Raw genomic sequence first — 22,991 nt, 5'->3', positions numbered from 1 at the left:
CCCCTCCCGCGCTCTGGCTCAGGCTCTGGCGCTGCCGCAGCCGTCGCCGCCGGGTGAGTCTCGCGCCGCTACAGCCGGCGCGCGCCAAGCTCTCTGCTCCTCCCCCTCCCCTTTTCCTTGGGGGGGTGGGGGGGGTCCACGATGTGACTGTACGTGTGTCCGTCCCGGAACCGGAAGTGGTTATGGAGGAGCGGGCGATGGGGAGAAATGGGGGGGCTTAGGGGGCGGGTGCCTGTCTGGTGGGTGGCAGAGTTCAGCTCCCTGGAGGGGAAGGAGGGACATCCCAAGGAAGGGTCCTTGAGGAAGGAGTGGGGGGTGATACCAGGAGAAAGCTCCCAGGGGCTGTCTCAGGGGAGCGAAGATCTTGGGGGGAACAGCTGAGGTCTCCAGTAGATAAACCACTGTGCAGGCTGAGGGAGGTACCTTTTGGCACAAGGCCTTGGGTAGGCAGGGGGCGAAGTCCTCGTAGAAGTGGGGGGAAGCTAGAGGAAGTGGCTGGGCCTGAACTTGGCGCTGTGCCTGACACAAGGGCTTGTGCATCCCCCAGCCCTCAGCTTTGCCTTCTGAAGCCACTTCTCAGGAGCAGGGATTCTCTTCCTCCTCCAACTCTTCTGTTTTCTGACCCCTGATTATTCGTGTCCCAAAACGAAGAAGAATCAGTGTCTGAGTCTAGGAGTGGGAACCCAGATGCTGGTGATAGAGTTCATTTTAGTTCCTGAGAATTGATTTATTTTTTTTTTGTATCCACCTAGTAGTGGGTGGCACTGAGCTTCTGTTACTCTGTCTTTCCATCTTTGAATTGTTGGTTGTCGGGTGGGCCTGCCTTCCTGCTGACAGTCAAAGAGTTCCTGAGGTTCTCCCCAGGTCTGCACCCTTACTGGCCCCTGTAACCTAGACAATTTGTTCACAGAAAGTTCAGGAGCCCTGGAAAGGAGAAAGAATAAGACGACAGGAGGAAGAGAGAGAGAGGGTAAGAAAATTTGGGGTTAATGATTTTTCTGTTTTGGGGGGAGGAGTCATAATTTTGGGGGACAATGTAACAGAATTCTTTAATAGCAATTGTAATACTGGCATTTGTTGGGGAGAAAAATTAGTCATTTCCTATTATTTCTTGAGGGTGCCCAAAAGGTTTCAGTGTAAAAAGTTGGCACTGTATCCCTGTCACCTTCCATTGTCACTAGTACTCAGCAGGAATGAACTGTGAAATTGCTCACGTGAAACCACTGAATAGTGTTGCATTCTGTCCACAGGAGAATTTTATTCTGCTTTAGGGACACAAGGACCCTACTTGCCAATATTGTTATGGTATAGGTATAGCTTGGAATTGCTTTCCTGTATTTGGTACAAGCAGAGCTGTTTTAGAGTGAGGTTCCTATCCTTAATATCCCAGTGGAGTGTTTGAAGTGAATCTGTTGAGTAGTTAGAATTTGTGACATGGGGTTATTTGAATTTGTTGTGGCAGAGTAAAGTTTTCAGGAAAAAAGCTACTTCTTGGGTAGTCGAAGTAAAATGGGTAAAACTGTATGAAGTAGATTCCAGAAGTCAGGGAGAATTCATTGCATGAGACCTGATGGTAATAGAGTTTTAGGTATACTGAAAATGGCAATGTGTGGACTCTTAAGAGTTTTGAGTTGAGAGTTTATAAAACTAGAGGTTTTTTTTGTTTTGTTTTTGTTTTGTTTTGTTTTGAGGTGCTGGGGATTGAATCCCTTTTTAAATTTTTGTTTTTGAGATAGACTTTAAGTTTCCCAGGCTGAACTTTAGGTTCTCCTGCCTCAGCCTCTGAGTAACTGGGATTAGAAGTCTTTGCCACTGTGCTCAACCAAGTGATAGATGTCTTAAGAACTAATTCCAGCCTGGGTTTTTTTTTTTGTTTGTTTGTTTGTTTGTTAATATTTGTTTTTAGATGTTGATGGACCTTTATTTTATTCATTTATCTGTATGTGGTGCTGAGAATCAAACCCAGTGCCTCACACATGCTAGGCAAATGCTCCACCACTGAGCCACAACCCCAGCCCTCCAGGCTGTTTTATAATATTTATTCCCCATAGTTTTCTGAGCCAAGTTTATTATTAGTTAAATATTACATATTCCTTTTCCTCCAGCTTTATGCATTTTGAAAACTTTGTATTATTTATTTTTGGTGCTTGGGATTGGACCAAGGGCCTTGGGCAAGCTAATCACAAGCTCAACCACTGAGCTTCTCGCTTCACCCAGTCTTGTATTTTGCTTTCTCACATTTCCCAGATCTGTCATTTAGAGTATAATAGGCAAGGCAAGGAGGACCACAATGTTGGCCCTCCCACAATGGTTCATTGGTACCCTGGGTAGATGCTGCAGGCCGACTGAAATTGCCAACTATGTGGTGGTTGTGTTTGTGCATTATGGTATGTGGTCTTTCCTAGTCAAATTGGGCTAAAGGTATTCCAGGTTATTTTGTAATTGAAAGAGTTCACAAGGTAATAGTAGGAAAGTCCTAAATTCTACTGGAATGGTCCTCCCTTTCTCCCCTTTTTTTTTTCTTTTTGTGGTTCTGGGGATAGAACCTAGGAACATGGGCATGCTAGGTTATCTGAGTTATACCCCCAGCCCTGCAATAGACCTTCTTGAATATCTTTAGAACCTAAGAGAGAGATTCTGTTTCCTTATTGAGAAGAAAATGATCTTGAACTAATATTTTAAACTTTCTGCAATTATATTTTTTAGTATTGTTTCTTTCAATACAATAGAGTGTCTTAAGTTGTTTCTGGAGTTGAATTAAAGTTGATTGGTTTTTTTGTCTTTTTGATACAACTTGTAGATGATTATTACTAAGCTGGAGGCTATAGATCTGTTATTTTTGGGTAGTTCCTTTGTAATTATGTGGTCTTTTTGTAATTTTCACTAATCGTTACTAACAGTCTTTATCAAGTGAAAGTATTTCTCTGATTCTCTTCATGATTTCTTCAAGGTTGCATTTGTTAAGAGAATGTTGTTTCCTTGGGAAAAGAAAATCATGTTTACTTTTAAAACAGTAAAAAACAGAAGTAAGTAGTGGGAAAGAGGTGGTGATCTTCACAGTACCTGCCAAAACCACATATTAGAGGTCTTGACACCTTTATCCCCAGATGATTGGTGGCACTGTAGAAGGATATGGTCAGATGGACAAAGCTCTGGAGCAGGAGTACATGTTCTATGTGTTTTGTGACTATTACTTAATGTCGCTCTTTCACCTCCCTAGTACTTAAAAGATTTCGAGATTGAAGACTAGAAAGAAAAGTACTAACTTAACTATAATAGACCTGCTTTCTTATTAATAGAATAGTTGAGGCTTGATGCAGAAGTAAAATTGAAATTAGAACCTGATTTTCAGTACAGCACTCTTCTTTCCACCTATTAGAACTGTTTTCCTTTCTTTTTCTTTGTTCTTTGGAATGGTAAGAGAAGCCTTCCCCTTCCTTCCCAGTCTAGGGCAAATTAGATCTTTTTTTTTTTTTTTTTTTTTTAATGGTAGATTAGTCATGGTGGTACATGCCTATAATCCCAGTAACACAGAAGGAAGAGGCAGAAGGAGTGCAAGTTCAAGGCCAGCTTTTGTTATGTAGACCCTATATCAAAATCAATGAAAAGGGCTCAGGGTGTATCTCGGTAGTACGTACCCCTGAATTTAATCCCCATTACTTAAAAAAAAAAAAAAAAAAAAAAAGTTGGTATAATCATCACAAGTGGCACTCTGAGTCTGAGTATGGTGGTGCACCCTTATCATCCCAGGTACTTGGGAGATTGATGGAGGAGGATCACAAATTCAAGACCAGCCTGGGTACTTTAGTGAAACCCTGTCTCAAAATTAAAAAGAAAGAGAGGGGGTGTTTAGGTCATTAGTAGAACACTTGCCTAGCATGTGAAAAGCCTTGGGTTCAACCCCTAGCACCACCCAAAACAAAAAACAAAAACCACAAACAAAACTGGCACTCTGTGTGGAGATGAATTTTTCCTGTAAATTAATGGACTTGGGGTTGTAGGAATGTTGATATGTACCTGTTTACATGTTGGATGGTTTGATGAAATTTTTTCTATGAAAGAATAAAAGGGTAAGTAGCAAAATGTACAGTAAACAGGTATTGGGTGTTCTGGCACCAAGGCATCCTGTTACACAATTCCAGGGAACACCATTTACATTGTATTCTAACAGCCTTCATTCTTGGCTCTATTGCTGATTTCATTTTAAAGTGTACTCTGTAGTTAAGTCAATTCCATCGATAGAATAGTAATGTAGTATTTTTAGGTATCATTTTGTAGTAGTTATTGCTTGTAGTTGGGTGAGTTGTTTTCCATGTGTCCCCCTTTGGGGCTGACCTATATTTTAGAAGTCCCTTAGACACATAGTCTTATCTTGTCCCAGGACCAATTCTTGTTGTGACCTTCAGCTTTGTTTTTTTCAGAACCAAAACAGCAATAGACTGGGTAGTCAACGAATATAGGGACCTTTTATTTATTTTTCTATGGAAAATCTGGACTTTTTTAGAGGAGACCTTTTTTTTTGGGGGGGGGGGCAGTTGTAGATGGACACAATACCTTTATTCTATTTATTTATTTTTATGTGGTGGGATGGTGCTGAGGCTCGAACCCAGAGCCCTCACACATGCTAGGCAAGCACTACTACTGAGCTACAACTGCAGCCCCAAGTCTGAACTTTTTATTCAGACTACATTATTCCAAAATGAGTTATTTTGATAGCCAAGTGAGGTTTCACAAGATGTAGATGGAGAACATGATCTTAAACTGCACATCATTTTACTGTTAACAAAAACTTAAATCTTGAAAACATTTATTAATAACTACCTAAGAAAATATAATTTGTTAAGAAAATGTAATTTGTTCCTGGAAAGATTCTAAATTTTAGTTTCTGAATCAAACCTCAGCAACCTGAATCAAACTGAATGTAAACTTCAGTTATATGGTTTTGATAGATGGTAGAACCCCTTTCCTTACCTAATCTTGGGTTCAGATCCCTACTCTGCTATTTACTGTTTGACTTTGTACCTCTCGTTTCCTCATTTGAAAAATCAGAGTTATAGTACCTTCCTTATAGAATTAAGGGGATTAAATGATGTAAGAGTTGTAAGGTGCTTCAAACACTACCTTGGACACAATAAGCATTTAATAAATATTGATGATGACCGTAGTGGTGATATTGTCTCCCACATTGCTTTGTATGTTCTCTTTATAAGAATTTACAAGGTTCCCTCAGAAACTGCTTCACCTGAGCTACTTATAGAAAAATACAAATGAATGTAATCTTTGGGGAGAGGGGCTTGTTCATAGGAATTCTGTATAGGTACATTCTTATTTTCAGCTCTCAGTTTCTCCCTCCTAAATTTTCACATCCATATTGCTTTTACTTACTTGACTGGAGTGATTGATTTTTTTTGAGGCAGAGTTTCACTGTGTTGCCTAGGCTAGCTTGGAACGTATGATCCTCCTGCCTTAGCTCTCAAGTATGTGGAATTACAGGTGTGAACCACCACACTTGGCTACTGCCTTGATTTTTTTTTTTTTTTTTTTTAATCAAGGAGAAATTGTGTATCAGACCTTTCTTTAACTCTGCAGCCCAATTCTCCTTCATTCCTTCTGTCCATTACCACTGTTTCCTCTTGTCCATTTAATTTTTCTCAGCTAGAAGTAACATTAAACAGGGATTTGGGGGTTAAATTTGTGTCTCTAGTGTCATTGTCAAAACATATGTGTATATGGTCCACTGATACTCAAATCATTAACTATGTAATTGCATCTTGGGTGATGAATCCTATATCAGGGACAGTTGGAAAACAAATGAATATGTGATCACTGCTTTCCAAAAAGTTTTGCTAGACTGGACCCTTAAACTGATCAGATTGAGTCCCCTTTAAAGCTAGGATTGAAGTTGTAGCATATCACCTGTGTGGGAAATGTTGTTTTACTCTTAAATTGACCCTCAGTATCTGTGGATTCAACCAAAAATGTTCTGTTGTTGCTGACATGCACTGTACAGTTAGGCCTAAGGGGGTGTGTTTGTATTGAACATTTTTCTTGTCATTATTCCCTAAACAATATAGTATAACAACTACTTACATAGCTTTTATATTGCATTAAGTGTGCATTCTTTCTACCTAAGTTATATGCAAATATTACACTATTTTATACATGACTTGGCCATCTGTGGATTTGAGTATTCATAGGCCTTTGTAACCAGTACCCTGGGAGTATTGAAGAACAGCTCTATTTTATAACTAAGGAAACAGGATTTGCCTGTAGCTGATCCTCTGTTACTTAATGTTGTGTGAAACTCACATATTTGATACATTCCTCTCTCTTGCTACATTTTAGTAAAAGCAGATTGAGCCAGTCATGGTGACACATGCCTGTAATCCCAGCTACTTAGGAGGCTGAGGCAGGAGGATCATAAATTCTAGAACAGCCTGCTCAACTCCTTGAGACCCTGTCTCAGAATAAAAAATAAAAAGGACTAGGGATATAGCTCAGTGGTAAAGCACCTGTGGGTTTAATCTCTATTACCAAAAAAAGAAAAAGAAAAATTAATCTGAAATAGATATCTTTCCTTTGTATGTTTTTTTGTATGAATGTTTTGTATGAAAAATGAGGTAGCTAATAAAGCAAAAACTGTCATCATCCTTCTGGAGAAGGTTAAGGAACAAAGCAATGTTAAGAGCTGCTCTAGAATTTATGATCCTTCTGCCTCAACCTCCTAAGTAGCTGGGATTACAGGCATGTGTCACCATAACTGGCTCAATCTGCTTTTACTAAAATGTAGCAAGAGAGAGGAATGCATCAAATATGTGACAGTTTCACACAATATTAATCCTTTTGTCTTTGACTTTGTTGGAGGTCCTTCCCAGTTACCTCACTACTTGAAACTCAGTTTCTGTGCCTGTCTCCCCTGCACCTCTTCATCTTGATTATACAATTTCAGCATATCCTCAGTGGTGTCATAGCCACTGTACATCACAGGTCTTCCTTCCCCACCTGAACTTTGGTTGCTCTTGGCTCAGAGTAGTGGAATGGTGATAATTTTTTTAATTGACATATAAGCATTGTACATATTTATGAGGTACAGTGTGACAATCTAATACCTGTACATAATGTGTAATCAAATCAGAAACTTGGTATTTCCCTCTCCTTAACATTGATCATTTCTTTGGTGATAATGTTTACTTTTTTTTTTTTTTTTAATACTTGGGATTAAACCCAGGGGTGCTTAACCACTGAGCCACGTTCCCAACCTTTTTTATTTTTTATTTTGAGTCAGGGTCTTGCTGAGTTGCTCAGACTGACTTTGAACTTGCAGTCCTCCTGCTTCAGCCATCTGAGCTACTGGGATTACAGGTGTGCGCCACTGCACCTGCAATAACATTTACTTCTGCTGTTCTTTGCTGCTTCTTTTTTCTTTTAGTTGTAGATAGACCTTTATTTTATTTATTTATGTGTGGTACTGATAATTGAACCCAGTGCCTCACACATGCTAGGCAAGTACTCTTCCACTGAGCCACAGTCCCAGCTCTGGTCCTTGTTTCTTTATTCCACCAGTCTCATAATCTTTCCTAACCTGGCTTTTGTGGGATTGCATCTTTCATGGTTCAGGATTCGGGAAAACTATTCTTGACCAACATACTGCCAGTTAAGCCTTCCTCGGGAAAGTGATCAAAGAAGATAGAGCTAGGATGCCTGGATTCTCTACTCATCTGTGACTTGACAGTGTAATTCTGAGGGGTTATTTTCCTTGCCTTTTCTTAGTTTTAAGCTTATCACCTGCATACAGAGAAGAATTTGAAAAAGCAGGAATCTAGTACTTTTCTAAGTCTCTTTAGGTGGAAATCCAGAGTGTTAACTGCTCTCACCAGAACTTTTTAAAACTGGTAGTTTCTTGGTTCCCACTTCTCAGCTCAGACTGTTTTGTATCCAATGAAACGCCACAAATGTCCTTTGATTTGGGTGAGATCAGTGTGGTGGTGTCCCCATATAGCCTGATAACTCAGGAAAGTACCTTGGTTCCGATTTCTGCCAATTTCATTATTGTAGTTCCTTGGACATGTTGTGTTCTTGTCTGAAAACTTTTCAAGCTGCACAGAACTGTATACATATTGATTGGAAATCTCAAAATTTTTATTTCGAAGAATTTGGATGTAAGGGATAAGGGAAAGGGGGAACAGTACCTAGGCTATTTTCAAGCCACTCAGTGGTTTGCTTTTTGTGACCTTTCCTCTCTTGACCTCATTTCTCTTCTTGTCAACAAAGGAAAATAATACCAATTCTGTTTCTTTGGGGCTTTGCAAACATTCTGTGATTTAGTGAGATGTGTATAAGTTTTGTCACAAGCATTAACCAAGATAGTCTCTGTTGGGTGGGAATATAATGCTGAGTAGCTCCAACCAAGAGAACTAGTATTTTAGACACTAAAGTCTTGACTGCTAATTCCTAGCCACGTGGTCAGGTGCCAAAGGAGAGACTAGGAACCCCTCATCTCTCCTCTGTTGGGTAAGCTTCTACAGATTTATTCCAGGGTATAATATGGTCTCTCTTTCTTTCTTCAGGTAGAATGGAAGAATCTCACTTCAATTCTAACCCATACTTTTGGCCTTCTATCCCCACAGTCTCAGGACAGGTAAGTGATGTTTTCTGCTGTCCCCCATAACGTACTTTTTTCCAACTAGTGAGTAGTAAGTTCTGTTACTGAGTAAGTAGGTTTTATTACTGTGAAGACTGAAGCAAGATAAACCACATCTGTTTCACTGAGTCCTCCATCACTGAGAATTATATAGTGTTTCTCTTTTGGTTTCTGTATGGAAGTCCAAAGATATTAACTAGTTGTTCCTTGATCTCTAAGGAGGACAGACACTGAAAGTGTTTAGGGAACAGGCAAAATTCAGACTCTCTCAGTCTGAAGAGGGCATTCCTCTCCCCCTTCCTTTCCTTTCAGATTGAGAACACAATGTTCATCAATAAGATGAAGGATCAGCTGTTGCCAGAGAAGGGCTGTGGGCTGGCTCCACCTCATTACCCCACCTTGCTGACAGTGCCTGCCTCAGTGTCCCTGCCCTCAGGCATCAGCATGGACACAGAGTCCAAGTCAGACCAGCTGACCCCACACAGCCAGGCATCCGTTACCCAGAATATTACGGTGGTCCCTGTGCCGTCTACAGGACTGATGACTGCTGGTGAGCACCTCTGCTCTTCTCCAATCTGAGGTGTTGATCTTCCATGATCAGTACCCCAGGCTGGAGGGCTCCGAGGACATGGGGAGTGGGATATGTGTTTGATTGCTCAATCAAATTTTTATTAAGTGCCTACTGTGTGCCTAGCAATGTGCTAGGCATTGTGGGGGATACAAAGAAGTAGAAGATGCGGTCCCTGCCTTTGAGGAGGTGACATTCTTTCCTTCTCTGAATCAAGGAGTCTCCTGTTCTCAGAGGTGGAGAAGAGAAGGGAGTCAATCAAGGGGTAAATCTCACTGTTACCAGGGGGGTGGGGACAGGGGTTAGGAGACCATTATTTTTCAATAGGGTTTGGGGTTTCCTGTATATACTATGGGATGGGGTGGTGGTGGTGAGGGGTTAATTAGACAACAATCTGGGGGGAATAATATGAATTAGGATTAGTATTAGGACTGAACAACATGACACCATCTCCTTTTTTCCCCCCAATCTTAGGTCCTGGTTTGGTAATCACATCCCCCTCAGGCTCTCTTGTGACCACAGCCTCATCAGCTCAGACCTTCCCCATTTCGGCTCCTATGATTGTCTCCGCTCTTCCCCCTGGCTCACAAGCCCTGCAGGTGGTCCCTGACCTCTCCAAGAAGGTAGCATCAACCCTAACTGAGGAAGGAGGTGGAGGTGGTGGTGGAGGTGGCAATGTGGCTCCTAAGCCCCCCCGGGGCCGCAAGAAGAAGCGAATGCTGGAATCAGGGCTACCTGAGATGAATGACCCTTATGTCCTCTCCCCTGAGGATGATGATGACCATCAGAAAGACGGCAAAACCTACAGGTAGGAATCAGCCAGGAGCAGGTTGGGGTGAGGGTCATTGTCTCAGCTTCCCCTATGTCTTGCCCTGATCAGGCTCTATATTCTTGACAGCTTCCACCTCAGAGCAACTTGCATGTCAGATGTTCTGTCATGGGATAGGAAGGCAGAGCTGCTGGCACCGCTCTAGTGGCTGTTCCCCCAGGGTGCAGACCTCTTTTATCCTAACTTCCTTTTTTTTTTTTTTTTTTTTAAATATCCCTCGTTATGGTGGTCATCAGCCTTGATTATTTTTGAGTAACAGGAGAGTTTCTCTCTTGTAATAATGCTTTAGACTGGATTTAAGACTCTGCAGCTCTTTTTTGCTTTCTGCATTTCCCATTCCTATTTAAAAAAAAAAAACAAACCAAAAACTTTTTGGTAAGCACTTAAACTTACCTGTGTGCCATCCACCAGCTCCTGGACTATGTTTGAGCACTGGAGTCCACCTGATCCTGCATGGTTGGGATGATGGGAGGGGTCTACATAAAAAAGTGAGGGGAATAGGGAGCCTCCCCCTTTTGAAATATGTTTATAAAATGACTGCTCATTTTTTAATTTGTGGAAGTCATTTTGATCCTTTACCTTCTCTTAAGTTGTCCGTTAACAAAAAGCATATATTCATATTTGCATACTATGCAAAATAATTACATAAGTAAACTCCCTGTCCTTTGAAAGTGGAAATCTATTATACTCTTGAGAGCTATCAGGGACCCTAGTGGGTTTGGGGAGATTGGTCCCAATACACAGAGTGGGATGATCACTATCATAGCTTTGATGCAGACAGGGGCATATGTGCATGGCTGGGAGACGGGGTCGGTCCTTAGGGTACCGAGATGGGCAATGTTGTTCCCATTTTAGGAGCGAAGGGAACCTGCGGCACAGGAAATGGACCAGAGCCTTGGGCTCATGGATTCAGTTCCCGGCTCCACCACGAACTTGCTGTGTGACCCTGGGCCAAGTCCTTTCCCCCTCTCGGGCCTCAGTTTCCTCATCTGTAAAATGGGGAGAATTATGTTTGTAACTCCCATTTGTTGGGAGTATATATCAGATAAGCTATGGAATGTTGGGAACTTCAATAGAAAGTTAAGAAAGTAGTCATCACTTAGCATTTTGTTTTGTGTTGTGTGTAGTTTTACTATGGAGAGTAGCCACAACTAAAGAGTGTTTAAGTTCCTTTTTATGCATGGAAATGAGAGGAGTGTTGCTATGCAGAAAGTATCAAGCACTGCAGAATTCCAGCTCATAATCTGAAAGTTCATTGCAGCTTTATTATTACAGGTGTATCCCACTTTATACAATAAAAGTGTTCCTGGAAAATGTTACATCATATCATATTATAAAGGTACCTGATAAGTTTGATTCATTTAAGGGCATATTTATATATATCACCTCATAAAATCCCTTCTATCTAGAAATCCGGATTTATGTGTTTACTTAAAATAATGAGGTCATAGTGACATGGAGATACATCTGTATAAAATGTAGGAGTAGAGGGAGGTCTCTTAGCACCTGTGAAGCCCTTCTGACAAATTGCAGTCCTCTGATTCTGTATTCAGTTTCTATATTTGTTTGTTTTTTGGACCCACATTAGAACTATCTCTGAACTTCCCAAACTATGTATTAAAAGAAATGTGAATGTACAGTTGGAAGGAAGCCTGTTAGGACTTTCTGCACCCTCAGTGATTTTGGAATTCCCGAAAGACCCCACACTCAAGTGACTAAAGAGAACTTTGAAATTGAATAATAACTAATTGCATCCTTGGTAAACAGAATTCTTTCAGAATCTCAGAACTGAAGTTCCAAAGAACTCTTTAATCACAAAGGATCCCAATTTTGATGCAGGTGTGGGTCAACTAACTCCATTCCAATGGCTAGTAGCACTTGACTGGGTACTGAGGGAATTAGGTTCTGTTACTCTGGGCAAGACAATTTGTCTTTGTTGCCATCTGTGAAATGGGAAAATTGGTCACACCCTCATCTGTCATGTGGAAGTGTTTTGAAGGAAAAAGAAGAGTATTTGAATTATTTTAAGCATCAGAAAAAAGTAGGAGAATTCAGAGTAGTTATTGTAACCAAGACTACTGCATTTTATGCCTCCAAGGGCACCATTTCTTACTATGAAGGATGTGAATGGTGCCCCTGGAGCACTGCATCCAGTGATTTGGAGTGCTGGCTTTTTATCATCTACCATCTGCCTATTGCCACACCTCTCCTAATCAGATTTTTTTCCAGTCACCCAACACCCTGCCTTAGAGAACCTTAACTCTTATTTGGCTTCATAATATTTCAGAGTTGGAAATAACAGGTTGAGTATCCCTTATCCAAAAATTCTTAGACCCAGAAGTGTTTAGATTTCAAATTTTTCAGATTTTGGAATATTTGCATATACATGATGAGATATCTTGGGGATGGACCTACGTCTTAACATGAAATTATTTGTATTTCTTATGTACCTTATTTGCAGAGCCTGAAAGTAATTTTTATACATTTTCAGCCTGCATCTTGACTGCAACTTGTCACCTGAGGGTGGGTTTGGAAATTTCCACTTGTGGTGTCATATGAGTGCTCAGAAAGTTTTTTATTTTGGAGCATTTCAGATTTTTGGATTATTGAATTAGGGATGGTCAGTTTGTACTTTAATGGCCACCTAGGCTAGTCCCGTCACCTAGTAGATGATTGTCAAGCCTCTGCTTGAGTACTTTCAGTGTCAGGAATCTTGTCTTAGGTCAGCATCATGGCTTTGTAGTGAGTAACTGCCCTTTTACAAATTACTTGCTTTCTGGACCTTTGTGTTCCTTTCTGTAAAACAGGGATGCTACTTGCTGGGTTGTTGTGAAGAGTAGAAACAAGTATCTAAAGTACAAAATCAGGGATACCACCAAATGGCAACTATTATTATCATAATTGTCATCATTATTATATCTAGTACTTTTGAGACTGTTCATTCTGTTGCCAGTCCATTATTTATTTTTTTCGGATTCTTATCTATTTGGAACCTTCAATGAAGAGGGATATTTTCTTTTTTATAGTTAACTTTTACACTAAGAGTACAGTTGTGTGTTGAACACCCTCACACACAAATTGAGATTTTACTTGAATTAAAATAGAACGTGTTGGCCCGGGGCTGTAGCTCAGGTGTAGAGCTATTGCCTAGCATGTGTAGTGCCATGGGTTCCATCCCCAGGAACTGGTATGGGTTGGTGGGGGGAGTTCTACCTGACTTGAGAAATTTTAAATTATCTTGCAACTTTAGTACTGTTACTCCAAGTGACACTTGTGTATTTGCTAACCTCAGTTTTAGTGAAATACTTGGTAGCATAAACCTCATTCATCAACACTAAGGCTGTTAGCATTAATGCCATTTTTATTACAACTTTGACTATACTGGGTGTTTGCTGGTCCTTCTAGCAGCAAAAACTAATCCCTCCACTTTACAGACTAGAAAAACTGAGATCTAACTGGGCATGGACACACACCAGTAATCCCAATAGCTTGGGAGGTTGAAGGCAGGAAGATTGCAAGTTCAAGGGCAACCTTAGTAAATTAGTGAAGGCACTAAACATTTGGCAAGACCCTGTCTCAAAATAAAAGGACTGAGAATGTAACTCAGAGGTATAGTGCCCCTGGGTTAAATCCCCAGTACTAAAAACTATTGGCTATGTCCTGTGGACCATGCTAATTATAATAGAACCTTCCCTTTTCTCATGCAGTGACTGGGCCTCTCAGATTAATAAACTAAAGTCAGATTTCTTTCAGAGTTACTATGTAAGTAGAAAAAAAGGATATGGTATTAATGATTGGAATTTAGTAAGGATCCTTACTATAGGGACCAATGCCTACACTAACAGTGTTAAAAATTTTTCTCTGTGGAATTTGATGTTCTTTTAGTCTGGATTTCAGTTATCCTCTAAGAAATGTTCCTGAAATGGAAAAAATGCAAGCAGTCATCACCTCCCCCCCCCCATCCCAACCCTCTTTATAAGATAAGGGTGGGGCTGTAGCTCAGTGGGTAGAGCGCTTGCCTGGGCACGTGTGAGGCACTAGGTTCGATCCTCAGCACCACATTAAAAATAATAAGTAAAATAAGGCATTGTGAATATATGTGAATGAGTGAATAGGAACGAACAAATGCTAAGTGGGGAAGTACCCAAAGAAGAGTTTGCCCTAGTCACCTGGCTTTCCCAAGCCCCACTGCTCTTCCTGCTAGCTCCAACTTTGGGGACTAATAAGTTATTCACAAAATGACAGGGGTTCCATATGTAAATAGCTTTATCCAGTAAAGTCTAAAGGAGTTGTGACTTAATTCAGGCAAAAGATCTCCTTATTTGATTTGGACCGTGTCAGAGGAAGAAGGAAGATCACCAACCGGGTTGATGATGAGTGAAAGTGCATTGGGTACTATTGATGTTACCCCAAAGTGCAGACAGTAGTTTCAATGTGCTAGGAAAGAGAGGTTTAGCATGGGAAAATCAATTTTTTGCAAACTTCTTTCTCCTAAAGACTTGAGGAGTACAACCTGTTCCCCCTACAGTTACTTGTCTTATTGCAAAAGTGGTTCTCACAGGATTTGCCCGGAGGCTGGGTGGGGGGGATAGGTGATTGATGGAATGTCACCTACTGGAGTAGAGGCTAGACATATGGTTTGGGAAAGCCCCTCCAAATAATTAATTAAAACATCCCCACCCTTATCTCTCTAGGATTCATTGCCAAAAAGGAAGTAGGGGAAAATCTGAGGGAAGATAATTATCTGTGAAGACAGGGTAGAATTTAGTCAGTTCTTCATTTCCATCTAGGAGGGTTGAGGAATAATGAGGGACAGACTTTTATACATGGGGAAATTGGGGGAAGGAGTTTCATTTAAAGCTTGAATTCAGATGAACTGAATATTTCTGGCCCAGTGAAATTCACATTCACCCATATCCTATATATTTTTTCTGTCCTTACTAGGGGTCGAATTCTGTTTTTTGCACAGTTAGGAGTCAAGTCATTCAGCAAACATTTACTGAATATTTATAATGTTCTGGTTACTGTTAGAAACTTAAGCTATAAAGATTAATAATAACAAGCTTTTACTCTCGAGGACCTCATAATATACTTAATATGAGAGAGATTAGATAGGCTTCTCTTGGAAGTTGAGGGGAGGGTTCAGCAATGGCCTCTTGGTGAGAAGGATTCTTTCTAACCGTTACCCTCATTTGGCCCAGGTGCCGGATGTGCTCACTGACATCTACTCAAAGTCGGAGATGCAGATCACTCCAAGTCACACAACCGAGACCAAGCCCCACAAGTGCCCACATTGTTCCAAGACCTTCGCCAACAGCTCCTACCTGGCCCAGCACATCCGTATACACTCAGGGGCTAAGCCCTATAGTTGTAACTTCTGTGAGAAATCCTTCCGCCAGCTTCCCACCTTCAGCAGCACACCCCGGTAAGGCTGCTCTTGGTTTTACCCCACCACCTGGCTGTGAACTTGTCCTCAAGGCCATATTGCTTGGACTTATTACTCTTTCCATGTGTATTCTTTTTTTTTTTTTTTTTTTTTGACTGTGGACATAGGTTTTTTTCTTTCTTAACCTTTTCCCTTGAGATATAAGTCCTCCTTCTGTTACTGTCTATGAAAAACAAACTACATGTCCTAGCAGTGTGGGGGTTCTTGAAATTTGTGGTTTCCCAATTCCAAAGTCTGGAACAATTTTTGTGGTTTCTCTCTATGTCTGTGTTGTGAAACTTCTGCAGAGAAGGCCCTGCTTTACTATATGCTTCAGTCAGATCCCAGGGTGTCATTCAACTTCAGGTCAATGGGGAACAGGCGGTATGGTCTTTGTTCAGATTACTATTTGGACGCAGGGTATCTGTGGTGAGTGTGTAAACTTAGGAGAAAGCCAAGGGTTGATGAAACTGATTATTTAAGGTTACCAGGAGCCATGGGTTGCTCTTCATCATCTCACTGCCATTTTAGCCACCGACTTAGGATCAGCAGCAATCTAGATCTGGGTTTCTCTTCATTAGCCTCTCCAGGCCGGAGCGTGTTTGGGAGGAGGGAGGAGGGGGTGCTGTCATCCGTCAAGCAACATCATTTCACCCAGCAGAGAGCTGAGCCCGTGGTGTCGAACTGCTTCCTCCTCCCCCCTTCCCTCCTCTCCTCTCCGGCAGGATCCACTCCAAGATGCACACGGAGACCATCAAGCCCCACAAGTGCCCGCACTGCTCCAAGACCTTCGCCAACACCTCCTACCTGGCCCAGCACCTCCGTATCCACTCGGGGGCCAAGCCCTACAACTGTTCCTACTGCCAGAAGGCCTTCCGCCAGCTCTCCCACCTCCAGCAGCACACACGGTAAGGGAGAGTGGCGGGCTACTGACCCCGCCCCGCTGGCATGCCCTCCCCACCCCCGCCCCGGACACACACAACAACCCGCATGCGGGGGGCGGGGGAGAGACCTTGCTGGAGGAGAACATGACTGGAGAACATGGCTGGCATCTGAGAGAGAGAAGACCAAGCGACAACGTTGGAGACTCAAGTGGATGTTAAGCAAACTTTTCTGGGGCAAGGGCTGTGCTGGGGAAATACTTTGACGATATGATATTCCCTGACGGATGAGATGAAGAGACACACCTGGAGCAAAAACAACTTTTCTTTCCTTTATTTCCCTCTGTGAAAATAACTGTGCACGGATCTTGCAAGATTTCCTCCTTGGTGCCAAAGCAGAGGCATTTGATTGGAGAAGACCATACCTCTAGCCCTCAGAGCATCAATTGTGAATGGGAGATAAAATCAGACATTATCTGGCACCAGCCTGTGATACCCACAGCAACAAACAAGTCTCCAAGGGATATCAGGAGTAAAGAACAAAACTAAATATTCACACAGAACCGGCACACAGAAAATGAAAAAGCTCCTGCTTCATAAGGATACACACTGTTTATCTCATGAATCTGGAATTGAAGGGAAACTGCCAATTGGAAGAGCTGATGGTCTTCTTCAGTGGTATCTCAAGTTGAACTGCAGTCCAGACTCTTAAGTGGCCATAGTCCATCTCACCTGGCTTCTCATAGATGTGATATTCTCATCTCATAATGATCAGATATCTTGCTTTGAGGAGTCAGGCTTTCTTTGTAAGAAAGAAACATATTCTGTGATGTTTTTGAGGTTTTTATACCAGAGGTCCAGAAAAGTGCCTGGTCACAGGGATGGTTCTGAAGTGCCTGATAAGGAGAAGGTGTCAGTAACCTCATGTCCTAGGCTTATCATAGCAAAGGATCCTGTGGCATTTGGGAAAGAGGTCAAATTGCTACTAGCCTTGGCATTTCCTACCATTAGTGGGCTGGAATGGGGAAAGTCCCTAGGAGTTTCCATAAGTTTTCATTCATATCACTGCTGCTTTCTACAATCAGCTTAACTGCTTTTCTTTGATACCAGAACTTTCTTTGGAAGTGATGCTCAAAGGCTGAAGAGCTTCTGGCTGTAGGGTGGGGGCCAGAGAAGTATTGTAATGTTTTTCTTTTTCTTTGCTATTGTTTTTGCTTTGGTTCTGAATATTTATTAGGACAGTTATTATAGCAGCAGAAATGTATGCCAAATTGTGAACGGCCTGTTTCCTGGGTGCCAAGGCCATCAGTTCCTCCTCCCCCAGCAGAAAGGGGACTACCTGAGCTGAATGATGTAGGCAGTACCTAAAAATCAGGCATTACAATCTGTTTCGTTCAGAGAGGAACTAAGGCTGGTGCCTCCTGCAAGCATATCTGATGAACTTCCTCAGGAGGGAACCTAAGGATGATTGGAGGAAGTCTTACTGTAAGTGGCCTTGCTGACATCCATTGTCTTTCTTCTTCTCTCATCCTGTATAGAATCCACACCGGTGGATAGACCATACAAATGTGCACACCCAGGCTGTGAGAAAGCCTTCACACAACTCTCCAACCTGCAGGTAAATGTTCTTACCTCCATGTAAGACCTTTAGTCTGAGATTGGGATCAGAGCACATTTAACTATACAGTGGTTCTCAAACTTTTCGGGACTGTTTTACTTTTAAGAAATGCTTAGGCTGAGGCTGCAGTTGTAGCTCAGTGAATGGACCACTTGCCTACCATGTGAGAGGCACTGGGTTCAATCCTCAGCACCACATAAAAATTAAACTTTAAAAAGGTATTAAAAAAAAAAAAAAAAAAGACAATAACTTTAAAAAAGGAAGAAAAACGCTCATGCTTTTTTCTGGGGTGGGGTGGAGAACAAACTAACTTAGGGGCTTGTTGTGGCTCGTGGTAGAGCACTTGTTAGCACGCTCAGGCCTCTGGCACTAGGGGCGGGTGGGGGGGCGGTAAAAAAATTACCAAAAAACTCAAAGAGCTTTGGTTTATGTGGGCAATAGCTGTCTATGAAAATATCATGAAACTTAGAAACTTGAAAAATATCAGTATCCTTTAAAAAAATTGTATGAACCCATTGCCGGTCAACATAAACTACTATTCCAAAATCCTTCAGAAAGAACTCGGTGGAAGAATGACTTTGTTTTACATTTTGCAAGTTCCTTTAATGCCTGGCTGAAACTGAAGCTGGGAATATGTGTTTACATCTGATATATGCAGTCCTGTTGCAATGTCACACATCATGTAATTTCTGTACAATCTTGAGAGAACAAGAGTGAAAAGACAAACACTATTTTTGAAAAGAATTTTGATACTAAGGCCCCTGAAAAGGTCCTGGTATTCCATAGAGATCCCCGTGTCTCACTTTAAGAACTGCTGTAAGAGGGAGAACAGGTGTAAGCCCTTCATTCTAACTCGCAGATTCTGGTATGTGCTGTGTGAGGTATGTTTCTGCTCTTAGCCTCTAGATTGAGAAGTTCATTTGAAGCAATTTCTACTCTCTTCACATAGAAAGCGAAGTTGAACGCCTGGTACCCACCTCATGGTTTCCATAAAAGTTAAGGAGGCAGGAGGGGAGAGCACAGTGCACTCATTTCCCTTCCTGGTTTCTTCTGATTTTTCTCAGTCCCACAGACGGGCAGCACAATAAAGATAAACCCTTCAAGTGCCACAACTGTCATCGGGCGTACACAGATGCAGCCTCACTAGAGGTGCACCTATCTACGCATACGGTGAAGCACGCCAAGGTGTAGCACCTGCACTATCTGTAGTCGGGCATATACATCGGTGAGTGCTCAGTTTCTTCCCTTGCCTTTCTCATAGCCTTGTAAGAAACCAATTCACTCTACCCCTTCTTTTTGGCTAAAGATCTTTTGCAGCAAAATGTAATTCCCAAATAATAAGGCCCATATGTGAGGGACATAAGGGATGCCTGATCCTCTAAGCCTATAAAGAGTAATAAACAATGATTCTTCTTCAACATGAGGCAAAGTAAAGCCACTTGAAATGTGGGGAGAAATATTTCAGGTAGGTATTTTCCATTTGACTGCAGAAAAAGGTTGTGAAGTTGCTAGATTGAGATATATTTGAGAAAAATGGCAACTTTTCCCTTTGCCAGTTGACTGTCCACAGTGCCTTATAAAGCGCCCTTTCTTTTTACCCAGCAGTGAGCACTGAAAGTGCTACTTGAGTTCTGCCTGTTCCCAGCTCCAGAATCTCTCCTCTGTCTAAAGGTACTATACTTAACACAGAGAAGAGCCCAGGATGCTTGTTAACAAAATAATCTTTCCTTTCATCTTCATCCCTCAATTTTTACCATCTCCTTCAGGAAACATACCTTATGAAACATATGCGCAAACACAACCCTCCTGATCTCCACAACAAGTTCAGGCAGCAGCAGCAGCAGCAGCAGTAGCCCAGGCTCAAGCCCAAGCTCAAGCCCAAGCTCAAGCTCAAGCTCAAGCCCAGGCCCAGGCCAGGCCCAAGCCCAAGCCCAAGCCCAAGCCCAAGCCCAGGCCTCCCAAGGCATCACAGCAGCAGCAACAGCAACAACAGCAGCCACAGCCACCACACTTCCAGTCCCCTGGGGCAGCCCCCCAGGGTGGGGGTGGTGGTGGGACAGCAACCCCAACCCTCCACCCCAGTGTTCCTTGACCTGACCCCCTATAAGACGGCGGAGCATCATAAGGACATCTGCCTCACTGTCACCACCAGCACCATCCAGGTGGAGCACCTGGCCAGCTCTTAGAGATCCGTGCTGCCACCCATTGGAATAGGAGAAAAGTAGTTCTGGTCTGTTCTTTCTCCAACTCCTCTTGGGAAAAGTCCTCTTCTGTGACAAGCCTTGGCACCATCTGTTTGGGCCTCAGGCACAGCTTTCCTTTACAAGATACCATCATTATTTTCAACTCTTCTCAAAGAACATCAGCCTCCTGATTCACCAAGGATGCTGAGCTGATTGGGTCATCCGCAGCACCCCCCCCTCACCGTCACTTCCCCCCAGCAAGCTTTTAAATTTGGGGGTTGGTGCTCAAGGGAAGGATTTGCTGTGACCTCACGGGAAACTTATCTGGTGTGGGCACTTACCCTCTCCCTCATCCTCAAGTTTCAGGCTGAAAGAAGACTAGAGGCTGGTTCTCCCAGATAACGAAGAAGGGAGCTCCAAATGTAACCAGCTCCTGTCCTATGCTTGCCTGCAAAAGAATAGAGGTGGTTTTTTTTTGTGTTTGTTTGTTTGTTTGCATTACCCCAACCCCTGAGAGCCATTTTCTTCTCCTACATGGTCTCACTTCACTTCCTACCTACTGCTGTAGAAGAAGATTTAGGTGGGGATTATACCTCCTTTTATTTATAAGGGGGGCAAGGGCTGAGATGTGGTCCCCAAGGGGGCCAGAGATTCCCCAGGTGGTCAGGGTACTTAGAAGTGTGGGTTATGGTTTACCCTCAGAACCTTTCCCCCTTCTCTGCCAATGAAGGCCCTGTACTCTGTCTCCCTGATCTCATCCCCAAGGAGCTGTGAGAACTTGTGTTCTCTATGAAACCCCAGACAAATGTGTTGCAGAGAAGGGAGTGTTCAGGTAAACACAAAGGGACTGGACTAGCTCCCTAGGTGCCATGGTCAGATGCCGGACATGGATTTATATATAAATATATATATATATATATAATATATATATACTTGCTCATCACGGCCATCTTTGTTGTAACCATTTCTGTGTTTATAAATGCATTTCTCTGAGAATTTTCATATTTGATGTTTATTTTATTTTGTCTTTTTTTTTTTTTTTTTTTTCCCCTCCACCTGTCCTCTGGCCACGGCATTTTATTTCTTTTAACCTTTTTAAAAATCATGACAGATTTCAGAAAAAAAAGACACTTAAAAAAATCAGGAAACCAGTTTGTTATAAAGCAATTTAAAAATGAAGGGAAAAAAATCCTTATGTACAAACCAAGGGGTGATTTTAGAACTTGTATAGAAATAAATTCATGTAAAAGGATCAGAGGCAAGTTTGGAGCTACTGGTATGAGCAAGCATGAAAAAAGTATTTGGGGAGATGTTCAAGGGTAGTACAAAGAATTTACTCCAGAGTGTGTGTGAAAAATGACGTGTGTGTGCTGAGGCTCCATGTGTGTAATTCCACTGCTGCAGAAAAGGTTCGGTTTTTATTCTCTCAAGTGGAATCTTCATTTATGAGGATCACCGTATACACAGTCTGTCATGGGGACTGTATCACCAAAAATAGGTGAGAGAAAGATTTCAGTTAGTGTTAACAAAACATCCATGCTCCCTATCCAAAAGAATGAAAGCAAGACCTGTTGAAAGGACATATACTCCTGCCTGAGTCTCCCCAGTTTGCTCTGTGCCAATTCCACTTGGCAGTGTATGTACATACATATGTTCATTAGACTGATACCTAAAAACCAAGGTTTCCAGTGATGGGAACCATAACCAGTTAATGGGTATGGACTGATTATGTATAAAACAATTGTTCATAACAGTGGTTATCAAAACACCTCACAATGTAAGATGGTAATAACTCTGAGGAGCAGGACATCATCTGAACTTACCATCCAGGATCTACCATTACTAGTGTTGGTGATGATGCTTCTCTAGCCATTAAATGGATTGAATTAGATAACTTCCAAGATTACTTTCTAAAACTAAGATCCTTTCTTTAAGCACTGAAAAAGGTGACCAAGCTTCCCATGACGGAGAACCAAGGTTTCTGGCCCACAATGTGGTATGGATAAATAATCCCCACTTAATTTGGGGCTGAGCATTCAAAGTAGTGTCTTATATGCAGATTGACACTAAAGAGTGTTTTACACATAACCAAACACCAATGTTTGTTAGCTCCCTGAATATTGTTTTTATTTCCCACCATCAGGAAAGCCCCAACAGTCCTATTTTCACCAGAAAATATGGACCAGAATCTACCCTAAAAGCTCCTACCCTGCCAACCACTCTTTGAAACAACCCTATGAAGTAGGTACTACAACTCATTGTATAGAGAATAGGCACTGATTAAATTATTGAAGGGCATGACAAAGTAGATTATGTTGCTGTTATCTTAGTGCCTGCTCAATAGTAAGTCTCACCCTTCTTTACATATTTGGTCTAAGTTGTGTGGCTGAAAATCTGTCATATTAAAAACCTGCTGTGTGACATCATTATGAAGGAAGTGTGAATTTGGGGCGACACCTATGTCCAAGATACTATCTTACATAACTTGGGCTATCTTATGGGCTTTGAGTTTTGATTCCTTGGTGTGATGGCAGCCTGTCATGCCTTCTAGATTGCTTTCCATTGCAATGAAAAGTGTGTCTTTCCTTATATTATAGTTGAATAGAATAATGGCTGCCTTCTAACTGGATCAGTTGCATTAGAACTCTGTTCCCCAATCCCTTAATCATTAATATGTAGAAATTAAAGTGTAAGGGAAATAAGGGGCTGGGATGTGGCTCAGGGGTAGAATACTTGCTTACCATGTGCAAAGCACTGGGTTTGAATCCTACCATCACCCAAAAGTTTAAAAAAAGGAAAAAAATGGGATCTCCCCAGTTGAGAAAGTAGCAAGAGAGCAAAGTAGT

General features: G+C 41.9%; 1 protein-coding gene across 1 annotated transcript; it reads left to right on the top strand.

Moving 5' to 3' along the window:
• Window positions 1-233: 233 nt before the first annotated feature.
• ZNF384 (zinc finger protein 384) lies at window positions 234-21,860 on the top strand. The gene is given in 19 exon segments (XM_079141075.1): window positions 234-970; window positions 8,568-8,638; window positions 8,954-9,191; window positions 9,427-9,474; window positions 9,684-10,017; window positions 15,240-15,259; window positions 15,262-15,463; window positions 16,189-16,371; window positions 17,883-17,895; window positions 17,897-17,962; window positions 19,027-19,038; window positions 19,040-19,150; window positions 19,152-19,187; window positions 19,729-19,774; window positions 19,777-19,874; window positions 19,877-19,924; window positions 19,926-20,015; window positions 20,018-20,048; window positions 20,051-21,860. Coding segments are annotated over 18 exon segments (1,740 nt in total). The 5' UTR covers window positions 234-970; window positions 8,568-8,572; the 3' UTR covers window positions 20,149-21,860.
• Window positions 21,861-22,991: the final 1,131 nt, after the last annotated feature.

Source organism: Sciurus vulgaris (assembly GCF_902686455.1).
Source record: "Sciurus vulgaris genome assembly, chromosome: 5".
NCBI classification, from domain to species: Eukaryota; Metazoa; Chordata; class Mammalia; order Rodentia; family Sciuridae; genus Sciurus; species Sciurus vulgaris.
Note: the sequence above shows the minus strand (reverse complement) of the source record. Positions and strands in the feature narration are given on the sequence as shown.